This window comes from Nycticebus coucang, chromosome 11, assembly GCF_027406575.1.
Source record: "Nycticebus coucang isolate mNycCou1 chromosome 11, mNycCou1.pri, whole genome shotgun sequence".
In the NCBI taxonomy this organism is placed as follows: domain Eukaryota; kingdom Metazoa; phylum Chordata; class Mammalia; order Primates; family Lorisidae; genus Nycticebus; species Nycticebus coucang.
In genome coordinates, this window is record NC_069790.1 from 54974775 (window position 1) to 55001516 (window position 26742).

A 26742-nucleotide genomic window follows, 5' to 3' on the forward strand; every position below is an offset into this window, starting at 1 on the left:
ATACCCCTGTAAGATGCACCGCAGGTGTGATCCCAGCCTGGCATTTTCAAACAAACTGTCTTAACAGAACTCCACCCCACCTCCAGCGGGACTGGGTTCAGAGGTCACTGAGCACTGAGAGACAAGGCTGGCCCAGGGCTGCCCTCTCTGGGGGAGTGAGTGCATTCGGGGAGTTAGGAAAGTAGCAAGGGAATGCAGAACATGCTGGAGACAGGCGGGCACCTAAACCTGCTTAAGAGAGAAAAGGTTTCTCAGAGCAATAAGGAGGAAAATGCCTCCTTTCTTCTGTTTTTTCGGTATTGGCAGCAATGCCAGCTCACCTGTCCACAGGTTTTCCCAGGGCTTAATCGCCACTCTTGAGATTTGTGTGCGTGGTCTGACTGGGATCTGCTTTGACATCCTGCTCCTGGACTGTGTTCCCTGTCCCATGCTCCGATGGGGTTAAGATCATAAATAACTTAGAGTAATGAAAGTAAGAGGTAAATCTTTCTAATTCAGGTAGCTAGTTAAAGAAATACTTTGGTCTGAAAATGCAAGCCCAGCTGGAAGCATGACGTAAGGGTTTAGCCTTCCCCATTAGATTGATGATTAAAACAGTGATGTATGTAATAAAAACGGAACTAGCCCAGAGTTAGAGGTTTCCACCAGTCCCCACATTTGGAGATGGACAGTCAATCACCCAGCCCAGCTTTTTGAAACTTTCTTCTGGTGTCTTTGACTCTTTATTTTCCCCTCGTCCTCTCATCCTGGCAGTCACTGGGAAAGAATTTATGATGTAGTTTGGGGGTGCTTCCCCAACAGGCCAGGAAGACTCTCTGAAGGCGAGATGGCCTTGAATGGTGAGTCATCACTGAAGACATTTGGCCTGATCCAGTTTGTGTGGGAGAGCCAGACTGAAGGCAGAGAAGACTGTAGGAGGATGTGGGGTGGGGGATACTGACCTAGACCATGGCAGCGGCAGTAGGGATAATGAGGGAGATATATTTGAAAGATATTTGAGAGTTAATCTCACAAAGTTCTGAGAAGTGATGAAAGGACAATTAAAAGGTGGCTCCCAAGTCTCAGACTGGAGCACCTGTAATGGATGGTGATAATTAACTTTAGAATTTGGAATTTTTGAGAAGGCTGCAAGAAAGCTTTAACAGACCTTCTAATCATCATTACCATTATAATTGGAGAATAGAGGCTTACAAATTTTTTGAGATCTAGCTAAGTGACCTGAGTAGGTAGGTGCAGGGCTGAGTCTGAGACCAAGTTTCCTGACTCCCTGTCCAGTGTGTTTCTTACCCCACCATATTGAATCTAAGACAAGGGTGGGTCAGGGGGATGAGTGCTGCAAATGCACATGAAGCCATGAGGTTGGTTAAGATCTCCAAGCTGGAGGGAAACCTGTGATGGAACTCAAGAGCCCACCCATAGTTAGGTGGCATAAAGAAGTACGGGTGGGTGGAGGGAAGAGCAGAAGCACTGTCCGGTGTAGAACTAGTGTAAACAGTTTGTGAAAGCTAGTGGAGGAATGGGCTGGGAGGCACGGAGGAGCAGGTAAGTAGTGCTGCAGAAACCAAAGGCAGCAAAGGGCAAGGAAGGGACTTTGAACTTAAAGATGAAGGTCAGTGGTTATCTTTAAGAAGTCAATTTCATGAGGAAGAGTAAACAGATATCAAACCTTTCAAACTAAAGGTTTTACTGTGAAGGAAAACAAAGAGTATAGCAATTAGATGAAAAAGTAGAGTTTGAAGGATAGTGTTTGAGGATGGAGGGAGAAGAGGTTGAGAGTTTATTGTTTGTTTTAATTTTATGGGGAGAACAGTGTCTGTCTGTAGACACTCTCTCCTATCTAGCTCAACGTATCTTTCTGTGAAAGGAGAAAAAGTCACTGAAGATGGAAAGATCGGAGCGTCCAAAGATGGTGCTTAGAACTTCCTAGAGACAAGTGCAGATGGAGTCCAGGTTGAGAATTGTGTGTGTGTGTTATCACAAGCTCATTAGAGCTAATGTTTATCGAGCACTTGCTCTGCTGGGGCCTAGACTTAAACCTGTATTTCCTTAATCCCAAGAAGGAGGGACTAAGGCAAGAGGGTTAAGGTTTTACATAACCTTGAAGAATTAACAAAGCCCTTTCTACTTATGTTAGTATCTCTCTCACACACACAGATTGTACCCATATCAATATTTCAGTATAGTGTGTGGGAGGCTAAGATAAGAGAATCACTTAAGCCCCAGAGTTTGAGGTTGCTGTGAGCTGTGATGTCACAGCACTCTACCGAGAGGGACAAAGTGAAACTCTGTCCCAAGGGGGGTAAAAAATGGTATTTCCTTTACATCATTTAATCCTCACTACAGCCCATGGGGCAGGAACTATTGCTTTTTACGCCCCAAGGTACAGCTGAGGAAAGAAAGACTTGATGGATTTAGGTAATTTGTTCAAGGTCACATACCCTGTAAGTAGGTGTGAGGCTGAGTTTCCAATGCAATATAATCTTTCTTTGACATCTGAACTATCGCAGAAAGATATGTTGAGCTAGATAGGAGAGAGTGTGTACATGCCTGATAACTTAGATCTTTGGGGAAATTTCAAAACAAGGCTACAAGCTAAGCATAGATACTGAGCATTTGGCAGGTTTGGTGTCATTTGGGACAATGAATGAAGAAGAAAAGAATTGAGATGACAGTAAAAAGCATGGATGCATGATAGCTTAGGCCAGCATGGTTATGTGGTTATTTTTCCTAAAGTTAGATGTTATAGGACAGTGATTCGATTTTGATTTGTTTTACTTTTTAGAATAAGAACTTGATACTTAAGATCTTGTATCAACTCTTCAAATTATAGAAATTAAAACTACCCATTTGGAGCAAGAGAGGCCTTCTATTTTCTTAACTCTGACATTAACCAGAATTAACAGTAAAAATGACACAGGCTGAGCAGTAAGCCATGTTGCTACTCCAAATGATATCTACCGTCTTCTCTTAGAAATAACTGTGTGCCACAGCCTGTGCAATGAAAGGAAATATGTGCAAACCATATATCTGGTAAGGGGCTAATATCCAAAATGCATAACAGATTCCTACTACTCAATAGCGGAACAAAAAAAAAAAAAAAAACTTGATTACAGAAATGAGCACAGGACTTAATAAACATTTTTTCAAAAAAGACATACAGATGGCCAAAAAGCATGTGGAAGAATGTTCAACATCACTACTCATGGGGAAAATGCAAATCTGAACCACACTAGGGTATCACTTCACACGTGTTAGGATAGCTGTTACCCAAAGCACAAAGCTGGCAAGTGTCAGCAAAGATGTAGACAAATTAGAATCTTTGTTGGTGGAAATGTAAAGTGCTACAGCCACTATGGAAAACAGTATGAAGTTTTTTTTTGTTCATTTGATTTTTTGAAACAGAGTCTCATTTTGTCACTCTCAGAGTGCAGTGGCATCATAGCTCACAGCAACCTCCAACTCTTAGGCTCAAACAATCCTCTTGCCTCAGCCTCCTAAGTAGCTGGGACTATAGGCGCCTGCCACAATCCCTGGCTATTTTTAGAGACAGGGTCTTGCTCTGGCTTAGGCTGGTCTGGAACTGCTGAGCTCAAGCAATCCACCAGCCTCCGCCTCCCAGAGTGCTAAGATTACAGGCGTGAGCCGCTGCACCCAGCCCAGTGTGACGTTTTGTTAAAAATAGAGCTACTACATGATCCAGTAATCCCACTTCTGGGCATATATCCAAGAGAATTGAAATCAAATATCCTCACTCACATGTTTATTACAAAATTATTTATAATAGCTAAGTATGGAAACAACCCAAATGTCCTTCAGCAGACGCATAGGTAAAGAAAATGTGGTATATTTATATAATGGAATATTATTAACCCTTAAAAAAGAAGGAAATCCCGCTGTTTGCAACAATATGGATAAACCTGGAGGACATTGTATTAAGTGAAATAAGGTGGTCATAGAAGGGCAAATACTGTATGACTGTACCTATACGAGGTATCTGCAGTGTTCTTGGTGTATGTGAGAGTGACTGAGTCTTTTTATCAATATACCAGCCCCCCAAATTGAAGAAACAAAATCTTCACACCTTACTAGTAGCTTTTTATTCTCTTGGTCAAAAGCGTCTGCCATAGCTAGGCATGGTGGCACGTACCTGTGGTCCTAGCTACTCAGGAGGCCAAGGCAGGAAGATCACTGGAGCCCAGGAATTTGATATCAGCCTGAGCAACATATTGAGACCACATCTCTTTAAAAAAAAAAAAAAGCATCTGCCATAAACATTAAACATTTTGGACATTTTATTGTTTCACTCAAGGAAAGATTTTTAGAAGTTTAAGGAGAGAATATCAGGTACCTCAAGGGGCCAGGTTTTATATCTAATTCGGTATGATCATTTTAATAATATTAGATAGAAGTCATGAGATACTGTCCATATTCCACTTAAAGCTTACATAAAAAGAAAAAAATTAAAAAAAATCTTTTTAAAAACACTTTTTAAAAAAAATTAAAAGCCATCCTCTTCCCTCATTTTTTTTTTTTTTTCTATTTTTAGTAGAGATGGAAGGTCTAGATTTTTGCTCAGGCTGGTCTCGAACCTGTGAGCTCAAGTTATCCACACACTTCGGCCTCCCAGAGTGTTAGAATTACAGGCATGAGCCACTGTGCCCAGCCCATTTTGAATATGTATTTCTTTGAATGCAGTCTATTGCTCTGAGAAGTCGTCATCCTCAAGGATGAAGCATTCAGAAGAGTTACGTGTAGAATGGTGAAATACAAAGAGAATACCCAGCTCAACTAGCTGATTAACCCTAATGGTCGCTGTGGTAGAGAAGTGACCTTCATATTATATGTTGAAAGAGGATGCAAACAGGAGCTTGTTTCCTTCCCCCAGACTTTGCCATCTACATCAAGGAGGAAAAAAAAAGGATTATCAGGAGGCCTGCATAATCATTCTATGTTTGGGGGGAAGCTTGTCCTGAGATGATGTTCAGAAGAATCAGCTTAAGTGTCTCCTCAGTGAGGTATTAGGTTCTCTGTAGGGTTTTTAGGTATTGGCAGATCAGATATTTGAAGTAATTGTCTAATTGTAAACATTTTAAAATATTGAGTAATATGTTTTGTAAACACCCTTTCCAAAATATTAAGTTAGTAAGGAAGTAAAGAATATTCAAGCTTAAAACCAGGTGATATAAGCGGAACTCTGTGTTTTGCCAAACGCTTGGATAGAAGCATTAACTTTTGAAGCCTCAGGGGCTAATCAGGTACTGCCTAAAGTGCTACCCCTGAAAGAACAGGGATTGAGGAGAGGCAAGCCAGGCCCCTAAGACACAAAATTTAAGCAGGTGCCAGCCCTACACGTGCATAGCCCTGAGAGTGAGCACCTCATAAAATTTCTAGCATAGACACCACTCTTCCCCGGTCCTGTTCCTAGACTTGAACAGAATCCTCCCCACTAAAGCTGGGACCTCAAAGGGCTGCATCCTTAGTGGAAGGTAAAATAACAGTGCTCCCTCCCACCCTAATCTGCAAGGAAAATTGTCTTCCTTCTCAGGAGAGGAGGAGAAAAGGGGGATTCAAGGAAACTCTCCTCTGGAAATCAGGAACTTCAAGCTGGTCTCATATGGGTTTGCAAGTTGAATTTATACTTCTTGGGTGACATGAAAAACTTAGAGCTGGGAATTTATTTTTAAATGGTCTTGAATTGACAGTGCCCACAGATGCCTGACAGAAGCAAACACAATCCAGAGAAGAATATACCTTCAACCCAGACATCAAAGAATTTTCATAGATGAATGAGCACTTCACAATAAAAAAAAAAATCTCAAGAAATAGCAAAAACAATAGGAAGCATTTTAAACACAACAGCTTAACATTATTAGAAATATATAATGAATGTTTTGTTTTAAAAAATTTTAAAGCGAGGAATACTGATCATGATTAGAATTTTAAATTCAACAGATAGCATTAACAATGGATTTAGCCTAGCTAAAGAGAGAATTAGTGAACTGCAAGATAAATTATTCAGAATGCCTTTCTGAGAGACAGAGAGATGAAGACATAGAGATATAGGGGCGAAGACCAAAAGCTTTCTTCTTCACCCTCTGAATGTTTGCTGAACAAGAATTGACAGCAGGCATTATTAATAGGAGAAAAAGTCATACAAATGTATTTTAACATGAATAGCACGTGTCATTTGGAGGAGAATGATTACTTAATCCTGTTGGGTACACGTATTCATATACCTCCTTCATTGGTAAGAGGAGATAGAAGTGTAGGAGTAAGTGATTTTGTAGGGGGATGAGTGGATCTAATGCTCAGACAATGGTAAGTAAATAATTCTCTCTGGAAATTGAATGAGACTAGAGAACAAACTGGTTTGGGACAAAGTTTGGGCTCTAGGTGTGATGTTTAATATTTATTCTTTTCCTCTGTAATATGAGTTTTAATCTTCTCTGGTTAATGGAATTTCAGGAAGGTATTAAAGGCCATTATTTTCCTCTTTGGGAAGTTTGGTTTCTGGGTAGATAAGAGAACTTCAGAGAACAGCTTCGTCCTGTGCTGTGGGAGAGGAAGAGGATCAGGGAGAATGGTGGTGGGGAAGGATGGTGGAATAAACTCAGCAAGGGCTTTGGTTCTTAGGCCTTGGAACTTTCAAAGCACTCAGCATGTCAGAGCACCATAGTTTGGGGTATTCTTTCTGCACCCCACCAGGGGAAAGAGTCAAGAAACCAGAATAAAAAAAAGAGATGATGGCTGAGGGTTTTTCAGAACTGATGAGAGCCATTAAAACAAGATTTAAGAAGTTCAACAAATCACAAGTATGGGATGAATAAAATTAATTCAGACAAGAAACATCAGAGTAAAACTGCTGAACACCAGAGCTAAAGAGAAGCTCTTAAGTGGCTGTGGAAAAAATAGATTTGCCTTCAGAGGGGCAGCAATTGAACTGACAGCTAAGTTAAGAACAGGAGTAATGAAAGTTGGAAGACAGTTGAGTAAAGTATCTTTGTCTTTAGACAAAAACCTTTCAACCTAGAATTGTATACCCTCTGAAAATGCACTATAAAAATACCTTTCAGGAACAAGGGCATAAAGATATTTTTAGACTAGCCAAACTCAAAAAGCATGTTACCAGAGCATTAATAAAAGAAATGTTAGACTGTACTTCAGGAAGAAGGAAAATGATGGCAGGTGGAACTATTAACAGGAATGAAGACCAAAGAAAGTGGTCAATGTTTGATCTAAATAACATGGCCTTAATTTAGATGTATGTAGTGGCAATTAGGAATGCTCAGTGTTTTCAAAGCCAGAATTAAAGTGGACAGTGATAAAATGGGGTTGTTTTTAAGGTACAAAGCATGTGTATCACACAGAAGGACAGTAAACAGCTGTAGGCCGCTATGTAGGTTGCTTGGACCCCAGCAAGTATTCACTGCTAGAGAACCGCAGCCAGTAGCTGGGGAGCATTCTAGGCCTGGTTCATGCCAACTCTGTGTTGACTGTACCAGGTTGCCAGCATAGTGGAAGGAAAAAAAAAAAAACAACAGAAGGCAAGTCAAGCTAACAAAGGCTATATACATTCATTATGCATATTACAATTTCCAGAGTAAATACCTAGGCTAGAAAAAGACATTACAGCTTCCAGACTGGTAATGGTGCAGTGGGCTTGGGGAGGTGGGTAGCATAGGAGAAGTAAGAAAGGAAAGGAAAAAAAATGAATAGATGGGATACATTTTGCAGATTAGCTGTGTGAAGGTGACATGACCAGCAGCTTGGGGACTAAAATCTCATGTGATGAAACTCTGTCACATCTAGGGTTTCCAGGTGGTCTAAGTGATGAGCGTTGTTGATGGCAAAGCAATACACAATAGTAGAACAATGCAGAGCCAGACCTGAGACGGGTGTGGCATTTCCTATAGAAAGACGATTTTGTTAGAATTACAGTGAAATTGAGGAGAAACTGGTGTTTTAAGAGTCCCTGGACTAAAGAAACCAAGTAATACTCATATTTTATATTCAAATCAAAATAATTTCAGTGTTCACTGATATCTAGTCTTTGATTGTTGGCTAGCTGATAGGATTGTAACATAATGAATGGCATAATCACAGAACAGGTCTTGGCCCCAGTGACCCTGTGCAAATCCTAGGCATGTGAGGCCTGACTGTCCCTTGACTGGGCAAGAGAGGTGCTGCCAGGCTGTGTCTCTAAGGGTTAAATCACTTAGGAGAAACCAGGAGGAATGCTGAGGGATCAAGACGTGACATGCTGCCCATTGTTTGTAGCTTTAGGACCAAAATATACAATTATACATGCCAAATAAATTCTAAACCTGTAAGGTAGGAAAAGAAGGGTGGGTGGCTCTGACGACAGGTGCCAGAAGCATTGAATAACCTTCTCAGACAAGGTGCACCACTGTTGTCTTGAGTGTTGCGGGGTCCCCAGTCTGGCATTTCCCCCCATGCTAGACAATGTGCATTCACTGCTGGAGTCTCTGTTAAGCCTCTGTCTCCCAGACCTGCTGGCTCCTGGTGCCCGCCCAGCACAGAAGTGCCTTTGTGAGTGTAATTACCTTTCCCTGTATTAGAAATAGTCTGTTTAGAGCTGTGTTTGCAGGTACAGCTAGAATAAGCAGGAATTAGCATGTGAAAGACCTGCCGTGGCCCTCCCTTCTTTATCAGCACCATCCTTTGGGACTGTTGTTTTTTTTTTCCCTCTTTGGATTGATTGGGCAGGTGTGACACCATCCAAGATGAAGACCTTTAAATGAAGAAAAAAAAAAAAACAAAGACATTGGAGATAGTTCTGCAAGAGACAGAGAAATATCCTGTTGTGTTGTATCTTTTGAGAGAATTTCATGCCAGGCAGAACTGGCAAAGTAAACTTGAGTGGATGATTCCAGCAACTTGAGAATCGATTAAAGCTTCTTTGGGCTTTCAACACAGAGTCCACATCAAAAAGGCATGAGAAGCAAAATAAGTGATTCTTTTGCAGTGATGACACTGTGGCCACTGCCTCTAAGCCTGTGTAATTGGCCTGTGTCAATTGTGGACTATTAACTTAAAGTTAAGTGAGACCTACCCTTAAAGCGTCCCTAGACCTTAAATAGAATGATGATGGAGAGACTTTAGAATGATACAGAACTGGATTGGAGCCAGAGTCGATGATTAAACTACCCTGGGATGCTTTTTATTGTCCTTGTCTATATTAGTGTGCCTTTTATTAAAAAAAGAAAGAAAGAAAATAAAAACCCAATAATTTCCCTTCTTTGGAGAAAAGTACTTTAATGAATAGTAAGAGATTAGAGGATTGCATTTTTGTATTTATTAATTTCCCCCAAGAGATTTTACTAGGTTTACAAAGGAAATTCAGGGCCAACTAGAGAGTTGTCTAGGGGTAGAGCTGCCGAAAGACTTAAAACAGGGAAATGTAGAGATTTTCTTATAGGGCAGGAACATTTTTAAAGATTTATTCCAAATGGCACACACTTCGTTATTTATTAATTTTTTAATGGCCAGAGTTTTTGTGCTGCTGACGCAGACCATTGGGCAATACAGAGTGTTTCCTTTTATTCTAGAGTCACCTGTTCAGAGGCTGATTACTTAGTAAAAGTCATACACTGGGAAGGTAAAATTCAAGTCAAGCAGGTTGTTTTGCTGTAGGACTAGAGAATGGGGTATTCACCACAAAATGAAGGATTATTAAGGAACCTGAGAGAGAAACATTTTCACCCTTGGAACTTTAAAAGCCTTTTTAACATTCTGCTTCTCTTTTCATTGTGGGGAGCAACAGGTCAGGTATTGCCTAAGGCAGCCTTACAAATTGGTACCTGCCTTTATGCCTAAAGGAAGTGGTGGGGAAAAGAAGGCCATGGAAATTTAATAAGTCTGTGTCCTTTTCTCCAGCCCTTTGCAAAGTTCTCTTTCCTTGAGAGTTGGGCTTTGATGCCTGGGGCACAGTGGAGGCACAGGGCCACCTCCTGACTCTATTCTTGGGAGTAATTTGCTATAGGAGCTCTCAGAGCTGGTGCTGGAAGGGGGAATGGTGCAGGTGCGGGAGGGAGAGACACAGCAATCCTGGCCACCGCGTTTGCCCTTTACATCTGTACTGCGGTGGATACTTCACACAGGACTCAGTTATTACTTAATTTATTCCTAAAGCTCTTGTCCCCTCTTCATTTGACAGACGAGGAAGATTCAGGGCGTGATCTCTGCCGTTGCTCCTCATGCAGCTATGAGTGCCCAGGGTGATCACACCTGGTGTTCTTCATTCCTCCTGCAGAGGTTGTCACTTGCTGGCAAGGTTGCCCTGCCTCCGTGGGGCAGTGACGGTGGCTGGTCCTCAAGTTCTCCTTCTCCCTTGACTTTCTCCATTTCTTCCTTTCCCCAGTCAACCAGAAACCGTATACCTCTTACATATCCACATACTCACTCCAGTTTGCATAAATTACTTGACCACATTCCCTTTAAAAAAAAAAAAATACAGCATTTTCCCTTTAGACTACACAGTGCCACTTACCCTATCTTCAGGTTTTGTTTTGTTTTTTATTCGTATGTCTGTTTTTTGATCTAGAGTTGCCTTCCAGCATCTTTTTACATACACTACACTTTGCAAGACCCTCCCCCTCACAGGGGTATATGATTTACTGTCATGACTTCACGCAAGGAAGGAGAGCCCTGGTGCTAGAACAGTCATCCCTTCCTTCTTGGGAAAACCCACACTCTGCCTGTCTCAGGGGGGTTTCTCATTTCAGGGCATGTCTTCTGTGGTCTTCTTGGTCATCCTGAAGCCACGTAGCATAAGGCAGGCTAATCTCTGGCTCTCTCTCTTGTTTTAATATTCAGTACAAAATTATTGACTGCTTCTACCTAGGTTTTATTATATGCCCAACAAATGATATATGTTTGTTTGAAAAGCTGAAACTTGGTTTTAGTTTCCACTGTATTTTTCCAATAAGCGAGTTAATGTCCTTACAGAAACCTGACAGTATGTCCCATTTTTCTTTTGTGATTTTCCCCCCTATGGAAATTGTCTTAGGCATCAGGAACATGTCTTGGTCAGCACTGACAGCCAAATGTTTTGCTTAGTGTTTTAAAAAGTAAATCAGAAATAGTTCCTGGCCCTCCGTTGCTTCCAGCCTGATACAGACAACACTGACATGGGCAGATGGATGGGCCAGAAGTAAACTCAGAACAGTATTGAGAAAGTGTAGACAAAGTGGAAGCGTGTGGAATCCACTGCCTGTCTTTTTCTGATTGAAAGATCCCCAGTGGTAAGGGTGGTATTTGGAGTTTAAATGACTGGAAAGGTGGTATTGAAGAGCTTGATGTCCTCAGCTTTGCAATCATCAAAGAAGATGTGGAGTGATAGGTATACCTTGATTGGCCAGATGAATGGAGCATTGAATAGCTTCCCCTGAGAGGCATCTAGCTGAGTGGGGAGAGGAAACTGGGGAAGTGAAGTCCCTGAAGACCTTTGACAAGAATGCAAATATTGGGACTAATCTACAGGACAGCCAAGACCAAAGATGGTGGTCGCTGTTTTGAAACAACAAATAGAAGGGAAATTTAGGCAACATGGCTAAGGAATGAAGACAATATTAGATCTTACATGGCCAGGAAACAAAAACAAAGAACCCTACCCCACAGATGGAAGGAGCAGAGTCACAAGCCAGAGCCACCCCAGTGTAATCTCATCTGTGGGAAGTTATTTCTATTGATGAAAATATTAAAATATATTTATAATACATGCAGTGGTGAATATGTGAAAAGCTGAAATTTTTAGTACTTTTCTGTATGCTCTATCATAAGTACTTAATATTTTATAATCAGGAAAATAAACTTTAAAGGGAAACTATTACTAGCAAAAAAAAAGAGAAAACAGACTGAGGTTCAACTGTAAGATGCAAACATTGCACGATGTGGTTAAGGTAAAAACTAATAGATATAGTAAGAAGCAAAATTGAAGGAGAAGAATTATGCCAGCCTAAAAAGTTACTCCAAAGTGATTTGTTTAGGAAGTCAGGAATATAGTGATTTTTTTTTTTTTTTTTTTTACTAAGAGAGCAGACATGAATATCTAACTCTTCTTCCTTTGATTATTTGGTATCTAATTTGAGTATCTTGTAGACATAATCTACATTGGACAAATAGCTAGGAGAACTTGCAGGAACACTTTGAGGCAAGAAAGGAAAATAGAAATTAAAGGGGACAATGTTCCCCCTACACAGTGACTGCCTGAATTAACTTTTAAAAACACTAGTCGTAAGGAAAAGAGTGGATGCTACACGTGGATATTGCCACCATACTGTACTTTTTTCCCCTTGAAAAAGCAGGGGCAATTGGAAAAACCTCTTAGAGTCCTGAGGTTTGGCCTGTTTCCAGGAACTACTTCCAAATGTCCTTGGAACGAGTGAAGGGCATGGCCCTCAGTAACATACAGTTGATGGATGTCCTGGGTGTCAGTTTGCACACATATAAAATGAGTAGCATGGGTGTGGTGGGTATTGTGATTCTTAATTTCAATTAGACATTTCACAGTGTGGGGGTAGACAAGATAGGGAAGGGTGGGTTGACTGGTGGTACCTGAATGCATCTGCTCTTTTTCAAATAGCCGTGCACAGAGTGAAGAGAGGCAGGCTCAGTGCAACCACGGGTGAGCCGAGTGAGTAATAGCCAACACAGCAGAATCGAGATTCCCCCGGGATGAGATACAGTAGGATTAAACATAAAATCCTGCTTCTGCTACTGGTGTAAGGCAACTAAATAAGTTGCAGAATAGCAGAATATGAACAAGACTAAGGGTTTTGTTATCACAATCCTGGTTTGAGTCAGGAGTGAAATGTGTGTGTCAGAAGAACAAAGTATAGTAACAGATGCACAAGGGTTAAGGAACTTTGACAGATGGGCACTCGGCCTCAAATCTAACAAAACTACCCAAGATCCTGCAATACTAGACCTCAATAAATGTCACTGGGTGTGGCTAGATCTGTTGAGTCTGGATGGATTCATTATTTTCCTTTGGGACTCTGTATTTGATGGAAATTTTTAGGTATTAGAAATGTGGGAAAGAAATGGTATTAAATCATTAAGTGTTGAAAAGAAGTAATTTCCTTTCCATTCAGCCTACCCCAAATGCAATATATATATAGAGAGATTTTTATTGTAATATGATATTGTATTTCTGATCCCGCATCAATTCTCAGGGCCTCCACATGGCATTATGTTTGCACCAGAAATTATTTGGTGAAGACTTTGCTCTAGTAGCTAATTGTTCCACACGCAACTCTAAAATGTGTCAGAATTACTGTAAGGCTTTAAAGCGGGCATGTATTAATGTTTCATAAATCCTGAGTGGCAGGTAAACATGTGAATAAATTGGGGGATCTAGGAACCCCTCAAAAGCTATATAATATTTTATGTATGTGTTTTTTACTTTTTCTGGAAAAGAGTCCAAACAATATTTTTTTTAAAAAACTCTTTTCCCTCCACCTGTATAATCTGTCTACTTCCTGGTGTGAGCAAAAAGATATCTTGACTGTGGATGCCTAACTTCTGGTTGAGACCAGAAAACAGATCTTCCTTGAAATGCCAGTGACTTGCTACCAGTAAAGATTTATAGGTTATCACAGGCAGAGTTCTGAAAGTGTTTTAATTAAAATTTTAGCATCAGAATAAATTAGAATTTCTTCCCCCTTTTCACATCACATAAGAGGGCTAGTTTTAGTTTTAAAAACAAGATTCAGATTTATAGCTTACAGAATTTGGGTTATTTTTTTCTATTCCCCTTTCAACTTATGAGTACAAATTTGGTCTTCTCCAAGAATATTTTGTTCTGAGGTGAGTTCCAAAGAAGCTTGATCTTTTCAATGGGATATGTGTTTCATGTGGTTTTTTTTTTTCCTTTGCAAACGTGCAGGGTGCCAAAGCATGCTTTCTGCGGGACATTCCTTTCTCGGCCATCTACTTTCCGTGCTATGCTCATGTGAAGGCTTCCTTTGCAGATGAAGATGGGCACATTAGCCCGGGAAGCCTGCTCCTAGCTGGTGCGATAGCTGGTGAGTGTCCCTCATGAACATTCTGTGTTCCTCTCACCACTCCCAGCTCCCACTGCCCCCATTTCCCTACCCCCTTACTGCACTGGAATTTTTGCTGATAGTTTATGACAGGGTACATATGGGTTGGCTGTAAGTGTCTTTGACTAGCTACCGAAAGGCAAGGGAAAGAAATTCATCTTAATTCCAGAAGATTAGATTATTAGATAAAGTCAATTTCTTAACATTAAAAAGGGTTCATTAAATATATTGGCTCATTTTGTGGAATTATCGTGTTCCAATTCAAGTTCCGTATCATTTCATAGTCTGAATTCATAGCATAAGAATAACTGTGTAGCCAGAATTTTTGTGTATTTACTTATTTATTTATCTAAGACAGAGTCTTGCTTTGTTGCTCTTGGCAGAGTGCCATGGTGTCTCAGCTCACAACAACCTCAAACTCTTGGGGTCAAGTGATTCACTTGCCTCAGCCTCCCGAGTAGCTGGGACTACAGGCGCCTGCCACTACACCCAGCTATTTTTTAGAGACGAGGTCTCACTCTGGCTCAGACTGTTAATCAAACCTGTGAACTCAGGCAACCCACTGGCCTCTCGGTGTCCTAAGTGCTGAGAATGTAGGTGTGAGCTACACGCCCAGCTAGCCAGAGTTTTAAAAAAATTTGACTACTTGTGCCTTAAAAGTATCTAAACAAAATAGTGCATAGAAGTTTATCCAGAGCTTAAACAATAGTTACTCTTCATATCATTTTAGGTTAAAGAAATGTAGTAAAACCAAAAAGATCTGTGCTAATTAGAAATACCCATTTTCCTCCCTGTGTAATTATTTGGGGGGAGGGGCAGTGATTACTAAATCCTAGATGGAATTAACTATTTCTTTTTTGTTCAGTGTTCCATTGAAAATATCAATAGAAGGCCAGGCACAGTGGCTCACACCTGTAATCCTAGTGGCTCTCGGAGGCTGAGGCAGGAGGACTGCTTGAGCTGAGGAGTTCAAGAGAAGCCTGAGCAAGAGTGAGACCCTGTCTCTTAAAAACAGAAATTAAATGAGCATCATGACAGGCACCTGTAGTCCCAGATATTGAGAGGCTGAGGCAGGGGGATGGCTTGACCCAGGAGTTTCAGGTCGCTGTTGCTCAAAGTGAGACTTAGCAATGAAGTGAGACTATCTAAAAAAAAGAAAAAAAAATGCACACACATACATATACATATATTATCAATAGAAAAAGTTAGTGATAGCAGGAATCAGTTCAGTCTTTGATGCTCCTCCTTGTGCAGGGACTCTAAAGGTTGGAACTTGGATTAGCATGACACGCATTTAATGAACCCTAAGACAGTCGCAGGTGCCCAGGTTCAAACATCTTGGGCACAGGCGTTATTCTCATCGCATATGTGGCCAAAGTCTCCAGGCTATTCCCAAAGACAGCCTGAGAACAACTCAGAGCTCGGAGAAGTTGTTTGCTATTCACCACCGGGCAGTGGCCTGGGCCATAGCCTGGGCACCTGGGAGATGGACCTGCATGGCTGCTCTGTAGTGCGGAGTTCATCCCTTGTCTTCACAGGCAGTGGCACTGGTACGTGACACAGGATTGTTCTTCCCTGTCTGCTTAGGGACCTTAGCTGTATGAGTAGCATTGAGACCCCTGTACATTAAGAAATCGTGATTTCAAGCCTAGAATACGGAATTCATGATTTTAATTCCAGCATGGCCATTGCCCCTCATAGGTCATTTCTCCTGTGTATACATAAGAAGAAGTTTTGAACCAAAAAGTTCATACATAATTTATTTCAAATTATTTATTGGGACTTAATGGGGAGAATTAAGTACCAATTATTACTGTGTGATTTGGGGCAAGTTACTTAACTTCTCCTAAGCTTTGGTTTTCTCACCTGTAAATGGAGATTGTAAATTGTACCTACTACAGAGCGTGTTTGTGAGGCTAAATGACAGGTTCCATGTGAAGGACTTAGCATAGGGCCCAGCATACTTTAATTGCTCATCAAGCATTAGCCAGTATTGTATTGAATCTGCAAATCACTCCAAAAATCAGTTATGAAATTGAGCTTAGATCAAGGTCTAGGATGCTTTCCTAACCCGAGTTTTCCTCATTATACAATACTGTCTTTAACTCTTCTCTTGGAGAAAATAAGTACCCCTAAGTGATTTCATTTCTGGATAGGAGTTTCCTAGGTAATCCGAGCTACCAGAATATAGAAGTGGCTAGTGAGGGTTTTTCTTTTTTTCTCTTTTAAGGCTTATTTTCTTCTATTACCTTTTTATGATTATAAAAGTAATATTATTCATTGTAAAATATTTGGGAAGTATCACAAAGGGTAACTAAGAAAATATTATCCACTAGTCCACTACCCTAAGATATTTGCTATTTAACATTTTTGCTAATATTTCTCCCATCGATGGTATTAAACAGAGTTACAATTACACTGTGTATATATAGTTTTTACTTAATGTTGTATCTTCAGCATTGTTAGCCATCATAGCAATTGGTAGTGGCATGTATTGTAGGGTCAGACTCTTCAGGTTCAAATTCCAATTTCCCCACTTGGAACTGTGTGACCTGTACAAGTTATTTAATCCTTCTCTTCCTATTTCTCCACATATATGAGCATAAGAATAGTCTTAGGCTTACAAGATTATGGTAGAGATTAAGTGAATTTTAGCTGCCAGGGGTGCCTGTAATCCCAGCAGAGGTGGAAGATGGTTTGAACCCAGGAATTCAAAGCCAGCCCTGGAAACACAGCAAGACCCCATTTCTAAAACAAACCAAAAAAAAAAAAAAAAAAGTTTTGTAAGCAGAAGGGAAAAAAATAGTTCCCGGTATATAAGAGAAACAGATTCTCTCAAGTGAATTTGTTGGTTAAAAAGTATGACAGACTTTAAGGCATTGACGCATTATTCTTAAAAATTCCAAGTGGTTGACATCCAATGCTATTGTTCTTTTAACCCCGTAGTCATACTATTGTCTTCCAGATACCTTCTATATTAGTTATCTATTTCTGGATACTAAATTACGCCAAAACTTACCAGCTTAAAATAACAAATGAAGTAGAACCCCTGTACGTTGACCACCCAAGGGACTGAAACAAACTGGTCAAAATACGGAGGTGGTCACCATAAGGGAAGGTCTGCTGTCCTGATATGTCCATGTGGTGCATGTCCAGTCTGTGCAGATTAGGTCCGCTGAAGGAAGTGGTCAGTGTAAGGAGGTGGTCAACTGTGGAGGTTCTCTTGTATTTATTATCTCACAGTTTCTGTGAATTGGGAAGTAAGTATGGGTTGGGAGAAGTTCATCTCACGTACTTTCTCCCATGGGAAAATACAAGACACAATTTGTCATATTAGCTTTAGTCTTCAAAGTAAGGATCAGCTACAAAGCTCAATGACTTTGTATATTCTACACATCTCAGTTTAATGATAGATCCTGGAAGCCCATGGTAAATGTCATAACTGCCACTCTAATTAAAATTAGGCATAAGACAAGGATGTCTCTCTCACCTTTGTTATTCTGCCTTATTTTGGAGGTTCTACTCAGTGTGGTGTGGTTAGAAGCTTCAACATTAGAAAAGAAGAAATGAAGCAGTCGTAATTTACAAATGACTGTTCACCTGCATTTCCTAATTAAAAGACCTAAAAAACATGTTAGAATTAATAAGCAAGCTTAGTAATGTACTTCATTATGAGACAAACGCGGTGGTACCCAGTGATGAGCAGTTAACTGCTGTCATGGAGGAAGCAGAGCAACCAGGCACTAAACGTAGATCCCTGCTGGCTCCTCAAGCGGCGAGCTGAATCCAGGGTGGAAAAGGGCTGGACTGTGTAGAAGGATGTCCAGCACATCACCGTTGAGAAGGGCAGTGAGCACAGTGGTGCACCAGACCTGTTTGGACTGAGGGGGTAGAGGATGCAACAGGCCCCCACTTAGCCTTTGTGGGTACTAGTAAGAGCAGAGGCATTTGCTAGGGAGAGAACGCAGTGTATGGAGAATCCCAGGAAGTCCATGGCAAAAGTCATCTTTGTTTCATAAAACAGAAAGGAAAAAAGCTTCTTTCAAAATATAAAACTTCTTTTTTTTTTTACAGTTTTTTTTTTTTTTGGCTGGGGCTGGGTTTGAACCCACCACCTCTGGGTTCATGAAGGTGCCCTACTCCTTTGAGCCACAGGCACCGCCCTAAAACTTCTTTTTATATGTAGCTTTAGGTAACCACAATGAATAGTTGTTGGCCAACAACTTACTATAAAGCAGCCATGTATTATGACTTATTTTTATAGGTACCAGGTTCAAATTGATCTCTTACACAGAATATGTGTATCTTTTGTTGCATAGTCCTATTATAAATAATATGGATCTGTGATTAAATGAATATGATCATATTTCTGTGTTTTGATAGTAATTCCAGTTATTCAGCAAGTACTAGCTTACTTTTTTCTTTCCAAAAATTTGGTTAGTCTTAAAATTAGATTATTTTAGTAATATGCAGCTTTTTTAACAGAAGTGGTTATTAGTATCTCAAACTTAGAGAATATTCTTTTTATTTTAGATTTATATATCTAGTTATGAGCTGGGAATATCTTTAAATACTATAACATCTGCTCCATTATTTCCCAGGATAGAGCGAGACCACAGTGTTTGAATTTCCGTTCTTTGGTTGTGCAGGCCCTTAGCTTGTCAGAAGGTGAACTAACGCAGGGAGCCTGAAACTGAGAAACCAAATTTCAATTTCCTGCAGTTAACGTGCTTTTTAATTAATGAAGGACATTTCAATACAGCTTTCGATCACATCAGCAGATATGTCTACTTCTCAAATTTTATAGAGTGGGCTATCATACCAGGTGATTTTTACTATCAGAGTGAAGAGATACAGGAACAAGTCAAACTGTAGTGACCATCTTGCCTTTGAGTTAACTACCTTAGATTAAGTTGACATTGAGGAATTTCTCTCAAAGTTGCTGAGTACACAGGAATGGAAGTGTTACATATGTGTGACTGGTCATGGTTCTTTTGCAAACATGTTAGAGGTGTGTGTTATGAGAAAAGTTCTACCGACATGAATTTGTTAAGCTTAAGGTAATTGAAAAGTGATTCTTAGAGTCTTAAAAAGAAAAACGTGTTGGCAAGATCAAGATAATAGACTGAACATGTTCATCCATCTCTCCTTTCCTCCCAAATACCTGAAACGTCCAGAAAATGCATTTTTTTAAATTCTATATTATCACTAAAAAATGTTAGTACTAACCTTCAGCAGGCAGACAGCAGAGCCATATTGACTCTGAAACTGGATGGAAAGATGCTGCAGCCCAGAACGCTGGCAGGAAAAACTGCGTCAAAAGCGAGAGCAGAACTTCTGAGTAAATAATAGAGAGATGGATGGGAGAGAGAAGTTTCAGAGTAAATCATTAACAAAAATTAGAGCAGGCCTGGGTTGGCCCTTTGTCCTGGTTTTCCTATGGTGCTTTAGGTGACAGTTGTTTCCAGGTTAAAAGTTTGTATTTTAAAGGAAGGGACCACTCCCCTGGAGAGGGCCAGAGAAAGGAATTGAAAGAAAACAAGATGGAGCTTCAGGGCAATTCCAGTCCTTTACCATAGATGCAGAAAATGACTAATAGTGGCTCTTCCCAAGAAGAATATGAAGTAAATTCTACCTACCTCCAAAGTGATGCATTTCCCATTTCAGTAGTTTGGAAGTCCCCATCTGGCCAGTCTTCCCTTGTCCCCTGCCCCTAGTGAATAGGTCTCACCCATCTTACAAACCCCGTGGACAACCTTCTGTTCATATGAGAGACCTGTGGGTGAAACAAAAACAGACCTAGAGAAGGTAGAAGCTGCCTAGGACTGCGCACAAGGTACTCATCAGCCTACCCTTTGAACTTGAATATCAATAGACAGCCACAGGTCTTTGGACATGAAGGAGCAACAAGGTACTTGAACAGAAGAATTACAGAGAAAACAGGCAGTTCAAGGAAGAGAAAAGAACTTTCAAGAACTATAATTAGGGTCGCAGAGAGATTTGAAAGGAATAATCACTGAGGAAGCTTCCTTGAAAAGTAATAAAAGGATTGCCAAAATTAAAAATCCAGAGACGGCTCTAATGATGGAATGGATAGTGATCAAAGACCAAATTAGACATCTGGGAAATACAGTCTAAGAAACTCTAAGAAAGTGGAACAAGAATATGCATAATAATGGAAAATAAGACGGAATGTGAGACACGTAGGGTTAATCCAGGGGTCTAACATCTATTTCATAGGTGTTCCCTGTGGGGTGGAGGGGGCAACAGTAAGGAAAGGCTAGAAAACAAGTCAGCCATGGAAGATGGACTGCTCTTTATCTGCAATGCCGGGTGTCTTCTAAATGCCAAAGAGACAGTGTCTTCAACCGTGGCCATGTTCCCCGGCAACACACCAGCCTTCAGGAGGGAGGGCAGAATGAAAGTTAGTTTCTCCCTTGCAAAGACTCAAATGTTTCCCCTCACAGACTTACTCTGAAGGAACTGAAAGGGATGCGATACAGGAAACAGCAAATAAAAGTCCAACTTCTGGGGAGGTCTTCACGATCGCTGGCGTCAGTGTGCGTATTTATTCCGTACACAGGAAGCATTGTTGGGAGGCTGGAAAAGGAAATGTGCCGCTTTCCTCGCCTTGCTGGAGGAGGACACACACGCTAGTTGATCGTACCTGTTGTCAGTGCATACCTGTGTAACAAATGCACGGAACACTTTGATAAAGTTACTTAGGGAAGGGGGGGAGTTCAGAAGGGAAATAACCAAAAGCAGAGAAAATAGAAAGCAAAATCCAGGGCAGCAGAATTAAATCTAGTAGCCACCATGGTGTGAGCAGATTCAGCGGCCCTAGGAGATACAAGAACTTTGAGATGAGTTTCGAAAGAAAATCTAGTAATGGGAAGTTTGAGAAAACAGTGACAGAGAAACATTGAAAGAACAGATTGGAGAAAACGTAGCAGGTAAATAGCACAATGTACAAGAGTAGCAATGTTAATGTCAGACGAAATGGAATTCAGAGTTCAGAAATAGCATTCACAAGTCCGGAAGCGTATCTCATACTTATAAAAGATAAAATTCACTACACAGGTAGTGGCATCAACCTCTATGTAGTACTAATATAATATTGTCTTATAAAATCTCGGCTTAAAAGTATGAACAAAACATGCTATTTTCTCGTACCCTTCTTTATCGCATTGCTCTTAGAAGCTGACATTATTAATTTGATAATATAGATAAGGATGCAAAGGGAATTTGGGAAGTTCTTACCTGGACCCAAAATAAATAGATAACTAAACTTTGTGTCCAGTAAACTGAAAAGCTCATTCTTCGTAAATACTAATGGAATTTTTATGAACATTAAATGTGACTCATGCCAGCCAGTTTGTTGCGAGTGTCTGTATGTGTCATAAATGATCTTCCACTCTCTAGTTGCTGGGCCCCCTTGAAGATTTGTAACTTTCTTATTGGTTGAGAAGTATCCCAAAGTACCCCTCTCACACGGTGACCACTGAACAATCAGGCAGGTGGCAGTCCTCTTCCCACTGAGGGAGTTAGAACAAGCCTCCCCATCTCCTACTCTCCCCTGCTCTCCTGTCCTTAGGAACAGGGAAAGCTCAGACCGCTTGATGGGCCTTGTCTTAGCCTTTTGGAAGCTGAGCGAGACCGGGCAAATCTGCCTGGGGTCTTTGCCAGCCCTAACCGCCCCCAACAATAGCTCTCTAGTGGCCAAACTCTTGCTATATCTGCTGCTCTCCTGGCCTTGCTGTGGGGAAGCCTGACGCAGTTCTCCAGGGTAACTAGGCAAATCCCCGGCCCAGTGGCCTCCTAGGCCCTTACAGACATCTGCTTAAGGGAGATGGGAGCTAGAGAGGGAAGGAGGGAGGGGGGTGGAGCCTTGGTGTGTGCCATACCTTTTGGGGGCAAGACACTGATTGCAAGAGGGACTTTGCCTAACTAACACAATCAGTGTAACCTGGTTTATTGTACCCTCAATGAATCCCCAACAATTAAAAAAAAGATGGGAGCTGAGAACCACGGTGCTGAGAATCGTGTTCAGGCTTCTGCTGTTCCTGCATCCCTCTGCAACTTCAGTCGATTTTGCCAGACAACTTACTAAGTAGCATATGTGTTTCTTTTGCCTTTTAAAAAAAATTTCCTGATCAGTGTTTTTCAAGCCTGTTTTCCTAAAACCCAATACATCTCTCTTTTTTCAAAGGAACTGTTGTGAAAACTACCCTCTCTGAAGGGAACTTTTCATCCATCTCACTGCCTGGAGGTCTTTCACAGTCTCTATGTGCCAGCCCATTGTTGCAGGGGCAAGTTAGTATACGTCTAAAGTGGACTGCTTTGCTAAACCCTTTCTAAACAAGGACGTAAAACAAAACTGGTGGTGTGAATACAGTGGGTTTCTGAGCATTTTTGATGTTTCCTTCCATTATGGTGGAGGATAAATTCCTGGCTCTGTGTTAAAATATTTCCTCCAAATGAATAGGAAATTCAGTGTGACTTACCCAGTCAAGCATGGGATGTAAAGTAAGTTTTTTTGCATGCAAAACTGTGATGCATTTTGTAAAAAACTCTTACTTAAGATTAATGTTCAGAAAAGGGAAGGATACTGCCTTAGTAATAATAAAGGCGAGCATGTAGTATGCAGATTTACCAAGGCGTGTGCGCGCGCGTGCGCGCGCGCACACACACACACACAGTAACTTTAAAGCTGTCTGTTAGAAGGATGAGGTGGAGCTGTGAGCCAGACCATGTTGGTTTGGACAGAAATTCTTACAGAATTATTAAGCCTTAAAAAAAGCAAAGGAGATTTATGCATCTGCATTTGACCAATTTGGTTTGGAATAGGTTCATAATGGAAAAGTAATAAAACCAGAAGAGACAGTGTCTTCTGAGTACAGTCTCACTTTTAAAAAATCTAAACATGGGCTGCCCCATTTTGGATAAAATGACTGTAGAAAAATTCCCCACTGGTAATTTTGGGAGGGTATTTTGTTGTTGTTGTTCCTTTCTCATTGATTATCAGCCAGTATAAATTTTAAACTTTCTGCCAGCTATTTTTCTGGAGATGTCAGTTTTGGGAAAAAAGGAATCCTAAAGTGTTATCTGTGGGAGTCTCCCCCTCCTTTACCCCCTCCTCCCTGCAAACACAAATGGTACTTTTTAAGCCATCAGTAAAGTATTTCTCTTGTGAGATTGGAGAGGTAAGAGTCTGGAATGGAGGAGGTAGTGGAGGATGTGAGAAAAGGCCTTTCCTATCACTGCCAGAGGAAACAGGTAACAAGCTTCACCTCCGAAAAATCAGACCTAATAATGCCGCGAGTTTTTTATTTCAACAGGAAAGAAAGCAAAAAAAAAAAAAAAAAATTCTTCGCTTGTTCCCGGATACTTGAAGTAATGTTATTGATGAATAATTTCTTAAAACTATTTAAGTACGTAAGACTACAGACCTAAGACGTGAGGGCTGGGTGATGTGGGGAAAGACACGTGTCTGTTAGGAGCCTCCACCCCTGCAGAGGAGACGGTCACAGTTGTGCTTCCCATAGAGGGGGCAGTGAAAGAAGCATTTTATCCCATCTGGTTCTTAACTTTCTTTCCATGGCCCTGCAGCTCAAAGCACAGTTATTTTTATATAGTGAGAATGTGACTGGACTGAGATGGTGGTGTGTGTCTCCTGCAGGTATGCCTGCGGCATCTTTAGTGACCCCTGCTGATGTTATCAAGACAAGATTACAGGTGGCTGCCCGGGCTGGCCAAACCACTTACAGCGGAGTGATAGACTGCTTTAGAAAGATACTTCGGGAAGAAGGCCCAAAAGCTCTTTGGAAAGGAGCTGGTGGTACGGAAATAATTCGTTCTTAACTAAGCTTTTAGTATCAGGTAAATTTTTTTAATCTAATTATATCTATTATTTCCCCATTTTATTTAAAAGCTCGCGTATTTCGATCCTCCCCCCAATTTGGTGTGACTTTGCTGACTTACGAATTGCTACAGCGGTGGTTCTACATTGATTTTGGAGGAGTGTAAGTAAAATTTGGCTGCTTCTTGTACTCTCTCATCATGGAAAAAGGTGCATCCAGTCTAGTCCCTGTGAAGAAATAGAAAAGATTTGGGAGAATGTTGACATCATGTTGACGAGGTCACTTCAAGGAGAATATACAACCGATCCGAATGCAGCAACTCCTTTACGTCTCATACATTAATCGTTTGGAATGTTATCTTTACCGAGTTAAAGAAAAACTGATAAAACAAAACACTCAGATTCTTACTGTCTTTTCTCTTCTTTTAGAAAACCTGTAGGTTCAGAGCCAGTTCCTAAATCCAGGATCACCCTACCTGCCCCGAATCCTGATCACGTTGGGGGATACAGATTGGCAGTTGCCACATTTGCAGGGATTGAAAACAAATTTGGACTTTACCTACCTCTCTTCAAGCCATCAGTATCTACCTCAAAAGTCATCAGTGAGGACCCGTAGGAGGCCAGGCCTGGCTGTGCCTCTGTGGTTGGTACTGCAGCAAGGAATACCCCATCCCAGACGGAAAGCATGCCTCGTTCCTTGCACATCCATCTCTTGTTTAATTCAAGTCGAAGCTTTTTATAACATGAAATCATTCCTTTTCTGTGTGTTTCCTTAACCAGATCATTGTGAAATTATTCCTAATTATTCTTTGGGCCTCTGCTCAGAAACCTTTGTTTGTATCTGACAATTGCAGGGATTTGGTCAACACTAACATGATTTGGGGAAGGAGCGGGTCAAAATAGAAAGTAAGACTCCCTTCCTGTACTAGGATGACCATCCCAAAGAGGCTTCTGAAAGGCAATCATGGTGCTCAGAGCAAAGTGTTTCATGTGAGTTTAAACGGGTCTGAAACTGGGTTCATATTTATAAAAATAAAAAGTAAAACACTGGAAGAAATGAAAAAAATATATATGTATCAGAAATAGCCAGCCTGGCTTTGCATTTTAAGCATGCAGAAATTCTGTCTCTGGATTATATTATGAGGCTTTTATGTGAAACATGTTTCTTTGTAATGAAAACCACATTGGAGATGTTTAGTAATCATATTCTGTTACTGATACCAGGACTAGTAGTAAAAAGTCTTTGCACTTTAACGAAGTGCTTTTGGCATTTTATTATATAGGCAGAGAAACTGAATTGCAGCCCCTCTCCTGGAAGTGCTAATTTTGGATCATGCACCACTCTTGTGATGCACATGTCGTGATAACTGCCCGTTCCAATAAACACTGCAGCCCTAATCCTCCCACCCCCCATAATTGGCACCCATTTGCTTTTAAAATACACTTTATCTTGAATCATGAAAGACAAATATATTCTAATATTATAAGTTTTTATTTAATTTGTGGTGCCTTGCAGAATGGTCAGAGGTGCATGTGTTTGTGAAGGTGGAAATAAACTGTTTTTAAAAGCTGTTAACTTGTTTGCTTTTATGCCTGTCATGTGCTGAATAATTGTCATTATTGGACTATCGTGCTTTGAAGGGGATTCTATTCATACTGGTGTAGATATATCTCCATGTGTTCCCTCAGTTTCATGGTCAGAGTGAGTGAGAGAAGCGACATTTAACCTTGACAAGCACCAGCAGGCTGACACTTTGATTCTAGTCATGCTCAGCTCTTGTGGTAGTTTCTTATCATGTCGATTAAAGTCATACAAAGTTTCAGTGGAAGTTGGACATGAAAACTGGTATGAAATTGCAGTTGTATTTTCTAATCTGACTGTTATTCATACCAAAACTGTATACTACTATGTCTGACATTTGCTGGTGTTTGGCTAGCACCATCATGATTTGGGGGAAGAAGTCTTAAAGAAAATTTAGGGCTTTTTTTCACAGCCTGTGATCCTCCTTTCAGAAAGGCTACTGAAGGAATATGGCAGTCTATATGAATATTCTGAGCTCCTGAGTTTCCCTCCAGAGCAGACAACCACTTTTCAGTCTCTTGCTATAGACCAACTGGCTGACATGTGAAGTTGTAATTTACCCTGGGAAAGAGTCCACACCCTCTGTGTCTGATTTTCTTTGTTTTTTGGAATGAAAAACTTTGTCATCTTCACCAGATACAGGACAAATATATATGTGGTTTCTTCCATGTCTATTGGATAAAACCAAAGGGGAAACCTTTCTTCCCCCATTCAGTGTGATAAGTGATAAATATATTTTAATCTCAAAGAGTCATAAACCTCCAAATATGTCGTAGACGTTCCAGTAAGGAAGCACTCCAGCTTTGGTCTTTTGAATATGGAGGAAAGTGTTTGAGTCCCTCCTTTCCTTTTCTTCACTTGCTTAAAATTTTATTGCTGATCAAAGCCCTGACCCCAAATCTCGGGAATGACACACTGTCCCGCCTGCTTCTTCAAGAGGCTGCTGCATTTGATGGGAGAGCATCCATCCTGGCTTCACGTGGACGCCCTGGCAGCTGAGGGTGATTCTAGTCAATGAATAAGAAACCAGAGACTCCAGGAAGCCAGCGCAGATGGGACCATGCGTCTGTGTTTCCTTAAAATCCTTGGCTTATTCTGTTTGGAGAAAGGCAGAGACTTGTGAGACTTTGAAGGTGGCCTAATTTCCATCTGAGTTCTACTCAGTGGGTGGTGTGCCTGTGACTTGCCTTGAATAGAACTGCAATCACCGTGTGGTGAAAACCGCTGTAAAATTT

At 40.8% G+C, this 26742-nt stretch overlaps 1 protein-coding gene across 7 annotated transcripts in view; it reads left to right on the forward strand.

Moving 5' to 3' along the window:
• SLC25A13 (solute carrier family 25 member 13) overlaps positions 1 to 25492 on the forward strand; it is a 187487-nt gene extending 161995 nt beyond the window's left edge. For all 7 annotated transcript variants that reach the window (XM_053553990.1, XM_053553991.1, XM_053553994.1 and 4 more), the window contains 4 exons: positions 13910 to 14048; positions 23746 to 23904; positions 23998 to 24088; positions 24355 to 25492. In XM_053553990.1, the coding sequence (XP_053409965.1) occupies positions 13910 to 14048; positions 23746 to 23904; positions 23998 to 24088; positions 24355 to 24541 (576 nt within the window). In that variant the 3' untranslated portion in view covers positions 24542 to 25492. The remainder of the gene's footprint in view (positions 1 to 13909; positions 14049 to 23745; positions 23905 to 23997; positions 24089 to 24354) is intronic.
• The last annotated feature ends 1250 nt before the right edge of the window (positions 25493 to 26742 follow it).